At 37.0% G+C, this 14,719-nt stretch overlaps 1 protein-coding gene across 2 annotated transcripts in view; it reads right to left on the minus strand.

The window, feature by feature from the left end:
- The window catches only part of snap91a (synaptosome associated protein 91a), a 140,151-nt gene that overhangs the window by 42,649 nt on the left and 82,783 nt on the right, over nucleotides 1-14,719 (minus strand). Inside the window, exons 13-17 of one of the 2 annotated variants that reach the window (XM_052024472.1) lie at nucleotides 12,104-12,216; nucleotides 10,628-10,728; nucleotides 9,017-9,031; nucleotides 8,695-8,853; nucleotides 1,229-1,336 (exon numbers count right to left, since the gene is read on the minus strand). In XM_052024472.1, the coding sequence (XP_051880432.1) occupies nucleotides 1,229-1,336; nucleotides 8,695-8,853; nucleotides 9,017-9,031; nucleotides 10,628-10,728; nucleotides 12,104-12,216 (496 nt within the window). Of the gene's footprint in view, nucleotides 1-1,228; nucleotides 1,337-8,694; nucleotides 8,854-9,016; nucleotides 9,032-10,627; nucleotides 10,729-12,103; nucleotides 12,217-14,364; nucleotides 14,396-14,719 lie in introns of those variants that run through there. The other variant, XM_052024471.1, reaches the window with a different exon arrangement.

Consider the following 14,719-nt stretch of genomic DNA (forward strand, 5'->3'; position numbering starts at 1 on the left):
GACTGGGCAAGTTGCCAGTGAGCTTTACATGCATTAACAGCTTACCCTTGATTGTAATTCTGGTGCTTAAATATCTAGCATGAGTGAGAATTTCAGTTTAGTTGAGCAATGATTGTTAACACTGGAACTAGGATGCAAGATGCCAATTCTTACTTCATGCAACACAAGTAATGCAACTGAAAATTCTGTAAAGCAGCAATGGTCATTACCGGGCTCAAGACCTTCCTAAGAGATTGCATTGCATTTATTCAACAAGTAACTCAGAAAACGCTAGGTATCTGTCCATGTTTAGTTGAGCACCAACTCTAATTGTTAGCATTATAATTGGACTCAAGTTTGAATGAGAAGAAAACCTGTGGACATTTCCATCTCTAATAATAAAAGATCAAATATTTATTATGTGCAAGGTAACTGGATTTTGCCAGGAAGCTTACTAGCTCCTGGTCTGCAGTTCAGTTACAACTCAAGGAAGGAATGGTGTGTGTGGGGTGGGGAAGAGGAGATGATAATAAAGTGCCTTAATTTACACAGGTCCTCTTAATATTGAGAACAATGAAATTATTGCAGAAGTGGCATAAAACACCATTCATGCCATTCCTATGTTTTGCCAACATCATGCTGAAGTGATGCAAAACCAGGACAAGCTAAAAAAATTCAGGGCCACATGCACAACACACTATGCATTTGGCTTTTTATTAAATAATGTGGTGGCACATTATTAAATAAAGATTGTGCACACCAATAGAAATGTGCACTTCGAATTTAAAAGGACTTGCTTTCATCAGTTACAGCGAGTTAGTGAATCACTTGCAAAAAAATTTGCACTCAAACTGTACTAAATTCCCAGTTAGCTCTAAGAGGATTCAGGACAGGAAGCAAGTGATTGAAGGAGTTGAGGGATAGGTAGAGAAGGGTAAGAAGTAGGAAATGGGAAGAGAAAACTGTCCAGGAAATAGTAGTGTCTTAGATATAAAAACACTTCATATTATTCTGAAACCTGTGAAGTGAAATGGTATTACGAATTTGCGATAAAAGAACATTGTAGGAACTGCTGAAAACAGTTCAAGGATTTTGAAGACTAAAGAAAATGTTATTATGAAGTACATAACACTATATTGCTTTTACTAATTGCAAAATATCTACATTTCAGACAAGCCTGAGAACTCTGGCATTTAAGAAAAATCCTACACAATTCACTGACAACTGTTAGTAAACTAATGAGACCCACCAGTTCCAGCACATGCATCAAGCGCTGCTGCTGCTGTTGTTGCAGGGGCTGCTGCTGCTCCTGCCCCTTCAGATGTTGTTGATTCTTCAGGAGAAGCTGCAAATGCATCTAAGATGCATTACCAACACCATTCACAACAGAAAGTGGAAGGAAAAGCAAAAAGAAAAACAGGGATATGTAGAGCAAGAAACAAGTCACAAGTCTGTAAGCTAAAGGCATATCAAAGACCCCATTACAGTATTACAATACATACACATTTAAAAACAAGAGATCTAAATTTTATAAATTGTCATGCAGGAAATCGCCTGGGGGTGGATTAGGGATTGGCATCATCTTTTCTAAGACAACTGGAATAAATAATAGAAAAAATGTGCACCAGCATGCGTATTCTATGTAATGGTTCCTTATGCTTGCTTGTGACTTAGATCAATAGAACATTTTATCAAAATGACTCCTTGGAGGGAATGGAGCTATCCAATAGCAGGTGCAAATACAATTAAGATAGCCTTTAAACTGAATAACTCTTCAAGTATGTTCATTGATGGAACTACTACAATCCATACTTTATATTTCATGCTTGTATTCAAAAAGGAAGACAATTATTTTCAACTTTGAACATGGTTGCAGACATTATTGTAAGGAGCATTATAGGTCATATCCAAAGAATCATATTGTTCCAAAGTAATACTAAGCCCTCAAATCAAAAAGCAATGAGAATGGGCACCAAAATATTAGAGCTGATTTGCCAAAATCACCCAAACATGGTGTCAGTGGGGTAACGTGCTGATTCACTAAAACAATTCTTAGCAAATGGTATCACACATAACTGATCATGTTAAGTGATCATTCATGACTTTTCTGCAGCCTGTAACATTGGGTCACTATCCACCTCTGGCTGTACAACTGTTGAATCATAGCTATAACTTGCAGTGGCTTCTCTTCACTACTGCCCCCAATGTTCTCCAAGGCTTCATCCTTGATCCCACCCTCTATTTCACTATAACATACAGGCCCTCTGTGACATCATCCAAAATGCCAGGATCAATGTGAATATGGAAGATTACAGCTCCACCACACCACCAACTCCTTTGATCATTTTACCCCTCAGTTCATCTCACTGATCGCCAAAGCTTTTTGACCCTCCAACCAGTATTCTCCATCACCACATCTTTTTCCTGCCAGCTCAAGTAACCTCACCAGTTCACTTGCTGCTGAAATCCTTAATCATGCCATTTGTTATCTTTAGGATTAACTATTTCAATGCTCTCTTGGCTGTTCTTTGCCTATCAACCTGGGCTCTTTTCAAACTATGCTGCTTCATTCCAGTGTGCAACAAGTTGCATTCACCCACTGCCACCATATTCACTAGCCCACACTGGCTTTCAGTCTAGCATCACTTCCAATGTTCTCACAAGTACCACACTCTCAGCCATATACTCACTGAATTACAGACTAACCAACTTTACTAGCTGGTCTCCTTGCTAGGTGATGCCACAAATCATTTCCTCTCCTCTGGCACTATCCATCGTTTCAATCTATGTTCATATTTCTCCTCAAACAAAAAACTTCTGACCTTATAAATTACCAAACCAAATCCAATCAATCTTTCTCCAAGCCATTGAATAGTTTGTTAGCTTTTAAGTCTATGCCTCTTTTCCCCACAACTACATGTTTGAATGTACTACCAATACTGGTATTTCTTTAACTGTAATATTAATCTCATCTAATCTCAGGCCATCTGCAATTGAAACCATTAACCAGGCTTACTTTTACCTATAGATTTGAACACAAAGCTTTACTGCACAGCTTCCACCTCATACCAACTTTAGGTCATTCAAAAATCTAGCTGTATGCATGTTACTTCTTGAAAAGTCACATTGTACACAACTAAGTGATCTCAAAGCCAACACAAAGGTCTGCAGTCTTTGAATATTCACTTGCAAGTTATGGACTATTAAACAGTAAAATCAACAAATTTCCCACCCTTACAAATGACAAAGTGGAGATTGCAAGCAAAATGGTAAAAATGAAATGAACAACCTTATTCATTAATAGGTGCAGAGTGGACATGCCATTTTAGCCTCCTCCTGCAGTCCCCATATTCATAGATAACAATCTCTAGCCAATTCTATGATATTAAATAAAAATTGGGCAATGCACAAAATTAAAGCTCCAAACCACACTGTAGCATGAGCCAAATTCCAGGAGTTAGGACAATGTGACCGTCATGGAGATCAAGGAATGTGGTAGCAAAGAACTCTGGTAAATCTGGTCACTGAGAATTGAGGGGGAAACTTTACATAGCCTGGAGTCATCTTGGTAGTGGTTAATTGATGCCTATCTTTTCAGCCCCAGGATAAAAATGCAGGTATTGATTAGGGCAGTATCCCAGGTTCAAACATCCTCATCAATAGCCTTCCTTCCATAATAGTTGGAAGAAAGGACATGCACCGATGTTTGTGCAATGTTCCATTTCACTCACAGCTTCTCAATTAAGGAAACAGTACTGCATGCAACAAGATCTGGACAACATTAAGGCAGAAGCAAACAAGTGTCATACTACATTTGCGCCACACAGGTTATAAATAATGAACATCTTCAACGAGAGCATTTAACCACTATTTCTTGACAATCAATCAACAGTAACATATTGTCAAACCTTCCACCACTAACATTCTGTGTCACCAATGACTAGTTATCTAGCTGAGGTACAAATACCAGTTATTGATCTAAGGTAGAAGCAGAGTCTCCTGCGCAGGGAGACTCGTGTTCCAATTTCCCCAAGTCTTTCTATTACCTACAAGATGTACTGTAGCAACTTGCTAAGATTTCTTTGGAAGTACCCTTGACACTCATCATCTAGAAGGACAACTAGAATCTTCAAGTTTCTTTCCAAGTCATACAACAGCTCTATTTGAAAATATATTATTCTTCCTTCATTGCTGCTGAGAGTCAAAATTCTGGGGCAGTGAAATCATCACCAAGACTGTAGTAGGTCAAGGCAGTAGCTTATCATGACTACAAAAGCAACTGTGGATATGCATAAAAGTTGACCCTGCTATGAACATTCATATCTTATGTATAAACAGGAGAAAAGGCAAATATCAAACTTGTACCAAGACTTGATCCATGACTACATTAGCTCCAAATGCACCAATAGTTTTAGCTTAAGGATGAGAACATGTTCAAATACCTCCACGGCCTTGGCATTCCTCATCTTGGTAACTTGCATAAATTTTATAACCGCATCCACATAGCAGCAACTGCATTACTCTATTTCTGGCCAGTTGTGCAGCCTAAATTCACCGCATTACACAACTGGAAATCATGGTATCAGCTATCTTTGTTTCCAGGTCTAATTTTCAGGTTGGAGTCATACAGCACAGAAACAGGTCCTTCAGCCCACCTGGTCCATGCCAACAAAGATTCCCATTTTAGCTAGTCTCATTTACCCGTGTTTGGCCCATATCTCCCTAAACTTTTTCTATTCAGGTACCTGTCCAAGTACCTTTTAAATGTTGTTAATGTACCTGCATCAACCACTTCCTTTGGCATATACTGACCACCCTCTGGGTGGAAAAAGTTGCCCCTCAGGTTCCTATTAAATATCTCCCCTTAAACCTCTAGTTCTTAATTCCCCAACCCTGGGAAAAAGACTGTGCATATTCATCCCATCTATGCCCCTCATGCAGCCCTACAAGATCACTCTTCATTCTCCTTCCCTCCAATGAAAAAGTCCCAACCTGTTCAACCTCTCTCCATAACCCAATCCCTCAAGTCCCGGCAACATCCTCATAAAACTCCTCTGCAATCTTTACAGCTTAACGGCATCTTTCCTACAGTAGGGTGACCAAAACTGAACACAATATTCCAAATGCTATCTCACCAATGTCTTGTACAACTGTAACATAACATCCCAACTTCTATACTCTGCTTTCTATCATCAAGCCAATTCTGTATCTAATTAGCTGGCTCTCCCTGGATCTCATGTGATCTTTCCATAGCAGACTACCATGTAGAACCTTATCAAAAGCCTTACTTAAGTCTATACAGACCACATCTACTACCCTACCTTCATCGACCTTCTTAGTTATTTCTTCCAAAAAACTTAATCAAATTTATAAGACATGATCTCCCATGCACAAAGCCGTGCTGACTATCCCTAATCATCCCCAGTGTTTCCAAATGCTTGTATACCTTATCCCTTAAAATCCTCTCTAGTAACTTACCTACCACAGATGTTAGGCTTTCTGATCTATGTTCCCAGTTTTTTCTTTGATGCCGTTCTTAAATAAAGGCACATTAGCCACCCTCCAGCCTTCCGGCACTTGACCCATCACTAACAATGATAAATACATCTCAGCCAGGGCTCCCACAATTTCTTCTCTAGCTTCCCATGGTATTCTTGGATATACCTGATCAGGGCCTGGAGGATTATCTACCTTCATACACTTTAAGACATCCAGTACCACCTCTGTTGTAATGCAGGCTATCTCTAAGACCTCCCCATTAACTACCTCCAGGTCCAAAGTCTTCACGTCCTTCTCCATGGTAAAAACAGAGGAGAACCACTCATTGAGGACCTCCAGCATCTTCTGCGACTCCACACAAGGATCTACTTTGGTCTTTGAGGGGCACTATTCTCTCTAGTTACTCTTTTTTCACTTAACATACTTAAAATCCCTTTGGTTTCTCCTTAATCTTCTCTGAAGAAGCTACCGCATGCCCATTTTTTTGCCCTTCTGATTTCCTTCTTAAGTATACTCCTGCAACCCCTGTACTCCTCCTGGGATTGACTTGATCCCAGCTGCCTGTATCTGACTCATGCTCCTTTTTTCCTGACTAGAGCCTCAATATCCCTCGTCATCCAAGATTCCTTACTCCTGCCAGCCTTGCCCTTTCCTGTACTACATCAATGCACTCTGTACTAACCCAATGTAACTGCACTGTGTAATGAATTGATCTGTACGATCGGTATGCAAGACAAGTTTTTCACTGTACCTCAGTACAAGTGACAATAATAAACCAATGCCTTTATTCTAACAGGAACAGGTAGACCTTGAACTCTCAATATCTCACTTTTAAAAGCCTCCCACTTGCCAGACGTCCCTTTGCCTGCAAACAACCTACTCCACTCAACTTTTGCAAGTTGTCTAATACAGTCAGAATGTGCCTTGCCCCAATTTAGAATTTTAAATTGTGGACCAGATCTGTCCCTTTCCATAACTACTTTAAAATAAATAGAACTATGGTCACAGGTCCCAAAGTGCTCCCCCACTGACACCTCAGTCACTGACACAGTTGCTACTGTGCCCTCACATTGAGCAGATGTGCATTTAAGAAACTTCAACAGTTATGGTTTTGTCTCATTTGACTCAGTGTCAATTTCCATCTCAAGAGCTCTATTAAGCACCTTGGGACATAGTACATCAAGGGCATTACACAAATGGATGGTACCAATTTATAAATCAGAGTAGGCCTAAACTGAAGCTCATCACAATAATCCAAAGACAATACTTTTTCAGTAAGGTAGACAATGTTTTACTTGCCACGTATTTGTATGACAACATTTAGTATGCCATGTGTTGGAGCACAGGACAAAGAATTTATCATTTAATTGCTTACAATTCAAATTGACCTTGATTGTACTTTTTGATGTAATCTTACCATTGAGGTTTTAAGAATAAAACTACAAATACATTGATTCTATTTGAGCATTGGTGTCAGGACTGCTATAAAGCTTGACAATGCATTTTTAGAGACTGCATGTATTTTTTCTTCTGAAAACAGTTCATTGAACTACTATAAAATGATATATTATTGACTTTATTTTTGAGGAAAATTTGCTCCCACTATCAATATTGGATTTAAATGAGATCTGTACAATCAACAGTTTTAGCACCTTAACTTGTATTGGTTATCGTTGGATAACATTTCCAGATGTTTACCCTGCACTAGATTGGTATTAAATCTATAATTAAGTAGAAAAACAATCATCTGCTTGGGCAAGCTAATGAACTCATTGAGAATCTACACTTATTGGGAAAGAGTCAACTGGAATTGTTAAGCTGCAACAGAGTTCTGGTTTTATAAATGAACTAGGTGTCTGTGTTTTATGCATTTGCTGAGCAATCTGGCTACTACAAGTATCAATACAGATGCCAATAATTATATCACTATACATTCAGATGCAATTTAATAAATAAGAAAAAGCTATTAATTTCTTTGTTTTCTACCTCAGCTCCACCCTTCCTGAATACCCAATCTCAATTCCATGTTAATAAAAATCTACCAATTTGTTCAGAATACAGTCAATGACCAAGTATCCACAGCCCTATCAAATAGAGAACTGAAGTTTCAGAAATTTAAGTGAAGCCATTTCTCAGTCTCATTTTAGATTACATTTTTATACTCCATCTTGAGGAAATGCTGAACATACATCTACCCTGTTACACTCTTTAATAATTTTCTATTTATCTATCTTCAAAAGGTCTAGGCAATGAGATCAGACTACCAAATTTCTTCTTGTACAACAATTCCCTGGAATCATTTTAGTGAACCTTCATTCCATTCCCTCTGATGGCAAATATATTCTTAGAAAAGCAAGACAAAAGCAAATCAAGCTCCAGATGTTGACTTCCCAAATCCAATATAATTTCAGTAAGATCTCTTTACCCTTACACTCCAGTGTAACAGCTTAAATATAAGCAAGCTATGAGAAATACAAATATGATGACTCTTGACCAAGTGGTAATTGGAGTTAAGCTGCATGAAAAGCTTAAGCAAGCTCAGAAATTCAGAAGGAATCTGCGATTAGGTTTCTGTGACCTCAAAGTACTTGAGCAAGGAAACAAGTGATATTGTTAACTTCGTTCTTATTTCTTGATAATTTGTACTGGAAGTATACATGTGAAAATACCTGATGGCATGTGTAGGTTTGGCTATGACACCTCACATAGTAACTAACAGGATTTATTTACACTCCCAGTGAATATGAAGCATCAACTCTGTTTCCCTTTCCATTTATGCTGCCAGACCAGCTGTGTTCTTATTTCACTGTTTGGGTAGAGTATTTATTCAAAATGGTTCACCAGTTAAATTTCCCTCAATGCTCTTTCAGTGCACATATCCAGATCAAGCCAATGTCGGTTTTAAAAAGGTAATCTTGTGAAAAGATTTTCCATTTGGCTACAAGCATTTGGATCAAAATATACATTTCCATCAAAAATGAACCAGTTACATTGACAAAATATTAATTGAATCATTTTGCACAGTAAATTTTAATATCACAACATAATTCTCAGGTTTCTTTGACCTTTCCATACAACAACGCAACATAACATCGTCACATCCCCCACCACCCACTCCTCTGCTGTAGCCAAGAATACACAAAATTCTGAAAATATCTATCCATTATTGGAGGCACCACTTTTGGTGCTAAAAGATGCTAGGACACCTAAACTGACCTCCAAAAAGATCCAGATCAGTGGTTGTTGCCAAGGCAGCAGCAGTAGGTGTAGTAGCATCTGTTGTTGTAGGAGAAGTTTTCAAGGAAGCCTCTGCTGCAAACGGATCAGGTGGCTGTGCCTCAGGGGCATTAGGAAGGGCAGGAGAAGCCAAAGAATCTGCATTGCAAGCATCAAGGAAAGATGGTGGAGGGGGAAGAAAGATGTATAAAAACCTCTCAAAGCAATTCATCTAGTTTAGAAAATGATGCAATGAAATTTTGAGACGCATGCTTTTGATTTTTAGACAAGTGAATTCGTAAACTACAATTAAACTACTCACCTTCGCCTAAAAGATCTGTTTTATCCATTACAAAGATGCAGTGTTTAGAAATAAAAGGAAAACAGTTCAATAAAGGGTACCTGTTACAATAAAAGAATCTCATTGTACATTGAATATCTGGAAATTAGCATTTTAAATTGGAGTAAAAGCTCAAGTTACCAAGAGTACATAAAAATGTAACCTTTACCATCACACTGCTTTTTGCCTTACTCTTCTAGATTTTCTGCCAGTTGAGAACAGTTCAATATAAAAATGTCACTTCTGTGCCATTTCAAATTGCAAAGAATGAAGACGGGTCCAATAAAATCTGTGCTAACATTTCATCTGATTGAAAGGCAGTCTTAAATGGAAATATATAGCAAAAATGGCATATATATACACATGATATTTCTGCCATACTGAAATGACGGGTGCCAAGTTTCAACTTCTTAAATCAACTCAAAAATTAGGTTTTCAACAAAATAATGTTCCACACTGTTTAGCAAAGAGTTTACTGCTTTTTTCATGCCATTATTTCCATGTTATAAAAAAGAAAAATAGCTTGAAGTAATGCAATTCATATGACATTTAAAATTTACTTGACAAAAGATCAATGCATTTCATCCTGTAACTTTTACAGAAGCCAGTATAGTAAACATTTCCTTATGTCATACCCTTAATTATTGCCAAAACCATCTTGCTTCAGTCACGTGCAAGTGCAACAAATTTATCAGCTTATCCTTGAACATGATATCAAGTACTATCCAAGGCAATACATTAAATGTGCAGTGAAGAATAGTGCAGCCAATTACAAAATAGCAAAGAATAACCCGTAGTGTAACTGGTATGATATCAGACTAGTTTAAGTGTGCAAGTATATTTTGAATGTTTCCTCAAAATGTAGTTCTTCGCTGCTAGAAATTTTTCTTGTTGTTATTTCAGCTCTTGCGATGTAAGCCCAGACACCAATTTACTCAACATCAGTGAATGAAATACAGAGTAAGATAAAAACATAGGAATTACTCATCATACAAAATAGAGTTCCAAAATGGATTTGCTGCTTCAAGTCAAAATGCTTCTAAATTTGATGAAGTGGTGTGGAGGTTATCAAGAGCCATAGGAAAAAGCTTGCTTTCCTTTCTCCTTCACTACCCAACAATTATATTTCCTGAAGAACCAATAAATAACACACATCTAAATACTCAAGACAAGGAGAAAAAGAAAACATTTGTGCAGCTGTTTTTTTTCTAATCATGATTTAGAAAAAAAATTCTGTCCTCTGCATTTTGTTTGCAATCAATTAAAAAAAATTATATAAAAACAGTTCCAAAAACTTTATCAAATGCTCAATCCAACAGAAGGTATTCTCCAGACATCAACAGGAAAGTAATAACAGGGTTCAGTATCATTCAGCCTTTATATTTGATTTCATGAATTCCATGCAGAATTGGTTGAAGTTCATCCTTGGTCATGATTTAGACATGGCATAATGGGATACACTCAGTGTGCTTTGGTTGTAAATTCAATTCCACTGACAATGCTGATGTATGTTTAGCAGAAGCCAATAGAGGATGAATTTCGGGATATTTTAATCTGCGAGTTAGAAATATCCTTGTAATGAAATATTCTCACCTCCCCAAGCACTGGCTGGTGGATTAGCTGCTGCTGTTGACGGAACGGTAGATGTAAAATCTGGTTGTAGGTCAAGAAGGTCATTGGACAATTTGGATGCACTGTAATTAAAGTGTTTTTGTAATTTCAATTTACAGTATAGAAAATCAACATGCACATTTAACCACAATAAATATTTGGGCCCTGACATTATAGTATAAGCTAGAAAACCTTGTAGTTGTTACAGCATGTAACTGATGACAAATTCAGGATTTCAAAGTATGGATCATTTAACACAGAAATCCCTTGAAATGAAGCAAACTTAAAGTTGTTACATACCAGTCTCACTGAAAGTTTAATGCTTTGTCGTACAAGTTTTAAAATTGCCTACCAAGCCATTCATATTGGTCAGCAAGTTGCACATTTTTCTACGAGAACTCATCCAGTTCAATAAACAAAGCCACTGTGCAGAGAAACCCACTTGAAGCAACAATAAAGAGCATTCAATAATCAGAGGAAAAGGGGAAAGTCTTAGTGAGAGAATTTTCTAAAAAAAAGTTCCCCACCAAACTGGTTAGCTACAAGTATCACTGCTCAAAATGACTGCAGTGTTCAGGCTTTGTCTTTCCTTCATGCAGATACCAAGATAGAACTGGTTTTATTGCGCTTTTCACATGAAATTAAAATACCCTCCTCAGAAAGCATCAGCAAATAAAAAGGAACTGCCATACTTAGAACTCATTATCAGATTGTATACAAAAACAGATAACAGCTGCCCAATTATCCAGTCTAAGTGCCTCGAATTGGAGGAGGGAAATGTAGCCTTTTGGTTCTAACCTTTTTTAAAAAAAATAAGATCGGGGGAGTCAGAAATTACAAATTGGGCAAACTACACAAGTGGTCAAAAGTAGGGGAAATTATTAGCATCACTATTGTTTCCTAGTGAAGGATTAGTGCAGGTAAGGCCATTTAAGAACTTTGCTTATTCCCTCCCATAAATATTAAGTGCAACAGCCTTTCTCTATAGTAATGAATTACACATAAAACACAATAGGATAATTCATGTGTTGAGCAAAAAAAACGGACATCAGTGAAGAGGATTCTCCATATCACTAAGTTAGTTGCCCAGTTGACATCTCTTTCTGACAAGGTGATAACTTAGAACCATCTCCAGATAAAGTGGACCCACTATTTGAAGTATTATTATTTTCAAAATCTTCCATTCCACTGTTTAAGACTTGAGATAAATTATATTTAACACAGTTCTTCAAAATCTTTTCAGTTCATCTACCAATAAATATCACTCAGCTGGAAAACATTGAGGGAAAGCTTCAGAATGAGAACTATATATTTTTTATATACATAAAGAATACATACATTATGCTTCACATGATAAACAATTTTACATTTTAATAAAATGCATAGTAAAGAAAACCAAGTGCTTAAAATTATCCAGTAATCTTCTACCAAAACCTTTCAAGCAAAAGACAGACTTACTTTGTTGGAGCCACGACAGAGGGTGGGGATGAAAAGAGATCAACTACTGCAGCAGTGTCAGCGACCTTTGCGGGGCTGGAGGTGGGAGATGATCCTGTGTTTTCTGGAGAGCCCTAGAAAGGTTTCAACAAATATTTATGAATAATGTAGTGAAATGTATTCATGTTTAGAATGTACTGTTTTATGTGCATAAACACTGAAATCAGCCATATTTTAAACTCAATTTTTTCATAACATAAATTTTAACAAAAGTAATTACTGAAAAAAAATTGAGTGATAATATTCGAAATAACCTACCAAATAATCAAATAGAGACAAATGTTAGAAGCACTCAGGAGGATGAAATTCAAGTTCATTGGGATACTTAAGGGAGATTTTTCAGGTCCTTGCATTTTATTTTGTTACTGTTCTAGTAAATTGACTACATTTTCATCTAATGCTAAGAACACAATGGTTTTACAGTTAGGCCTTTTGGGCAACTAAAAAAAAATCAAAAATGCAAAGTGAGAAGTCTAAAATAGAAATGAATAAAATAAAAATCTAAGATGCAGGCATTGCTGGAAAGACTAGCATTTATTACCCATTTTAAACCATCTTGAACCACTGCAGTACCCTAAGCCTGCAGCTTACGAGGCAATTTAAGGGGGGCAGTTAGGAGATATTTCTGCACATTATAAATGCCAGCAGAATTTCTTCACTCAAGAATTTATTTTTTGGAACAAAATCTGATAATTTTATGCTCCCTATTTATGATGGTAACTTTTTATTCAAGATTTAACAATTTAAAATTTCTCATTTGCCATGGTGGAATCTGACCTTATGTCAAATAGCTAGAGCAGCAGATTCACTCTGTAACAACTCAGAGCATCCCATTTGGGGAATTTACTGGAACTGCCTATTTATAGGGAGGGACAGGGGATAGGTTTTGTGTAAATATAACACTTTTTAGAAAATGCTTGAATATCCTCTGTGGATTTACAACCAACTTCCTTTTATACAAGCTTATTCAAATAACGATGAAATGGCATCACCCTAGAGGACTTGGATTCTTCAAAACTTTGTTGGATTTCTTCAAAACTTTACTAAGATCTCTATAAGATCTCTTATTCAGTGGTGTTTGTCTCATCCAGTCCTTTGTGACAAACTGTTTCTTCTTTCTAATGCTGCATCCTGATTTCCACCAATTCTGCCAAATTATTTTGTCCCCTCCCCCATAACACCAATGAACTATCTGTACAAGGACATTAATTCCACCTATGAGGTAAAACGCTTTGAGACTCCAGTTTCTACCTTTCCTTAATTGGTCCTAATACTCCAGGAATCTAATGTCCTTCCTCCTATATTGCTATCTCTTCAGCCACACATTCATCTCTACTAGTCTCCTAACTTGTACTCATCAGCATTTGACATTGACAGCCAGCAATTCTTAAATTCTGTTTTCTAGGACCTCATCCTTTTTTCACTTATGCCAATTTCAATGGCATCCTCACCTAACAATGGACCGTTTTCTCTGGCTATTCGCCAGTGAAGTGCGATCTTGCCAATGAAATATTCTAAAAAATGTCAGTAGTAAGTCATTGGCATTTAAAAGAATTGTAATAATAGATTTTTTTTCAAAAATCTGAATAGAATGAATTTTAGCAGATGGAAAAAAACACGTAATTTCCCTAAAAAAAATTACTTGAACATACAATGAACAATTAATTATCATAAATAGTTAACAGGCCAATAGTAAGGACGGTAGATATACGAACTTAAATCCTGTGTGACCTGCTGAGCATGTAACAATGGGTCTTCTGGAAGCAAAAAATGAAATTCCATGATTTTTAGAATTTTCTATTGTTCATTGCTTGAGAATAATAAGTTTCACAACAGCAAGAGATCAAGGATCACAATAAGATGATAACATTTGGTGCAGTTCACAGACACCAGGCCTGAGCATTTTCATTTGAGGTTGGCGGGGGGAGGTGGGGGGATGGGGGTGTAGGGAAGGGAAGGGAAAGGAGCCAGAAAGGATATGCAAGGTCAGGGGGGAAAGAGGGGAGGAAAAGACTATTTTTAATAACTGCTCAATAGAAAATTAGCTTATCAACCTTCATAGATACATAATATAAATGATAAATTTGTATCTAATCGCTTTTATATAAAAATAAGCATATTAAAGCAACAAACCAAAACTAATCACTCAAGGCATACACCGAGGATGGTAAACTACTTTGCAGAGGGGCAAGTGGGTTGAGGGAAAAATTAACTTATATTACCGTATTCCCCTGTAAAGGTGCTCCAGTAGTCCTAAAAGAAAATAAGAGGGAGATGAAAAGAAATCTTCAAAGTACAGCAGGAAATAGTTATTAAACAATTATACACCGAAAGCATATTTATCTGTGAACAAAGCTGTATGACCTAGAGATTTTCATCACTAATTCAAAGTTGCACCAAAAAAATAATGACTACCATTGTTCCATTGTGCAATCCAACCTAAAACAAACCCAGGAAAGTAGAAGTGAGGTGGGTGGGGGTGGGGCATGGATAGGAGAATATAAACAATACTGAATTATTTCAGTATATTACTTGCAACTTAATAAACTGTTCTTATTTCTAAGGAAACCAACACAT

Source organism: Pristis pectinata, chromosome 10 (assembly GCF_009764475.1).
Source record: "Pristis pectinata isolate sPriPec2 chromosome 10, sPriPec2.1.pri, whole genome shotgun sequence".
NCBI classification, from domain to species: domain Eukaryota; kingdom Metazoa; phylum Chordata; class Chondrichthyes; order Rhinopristiformes; family Pristidae; genus Pristis; species Pristis pectinata.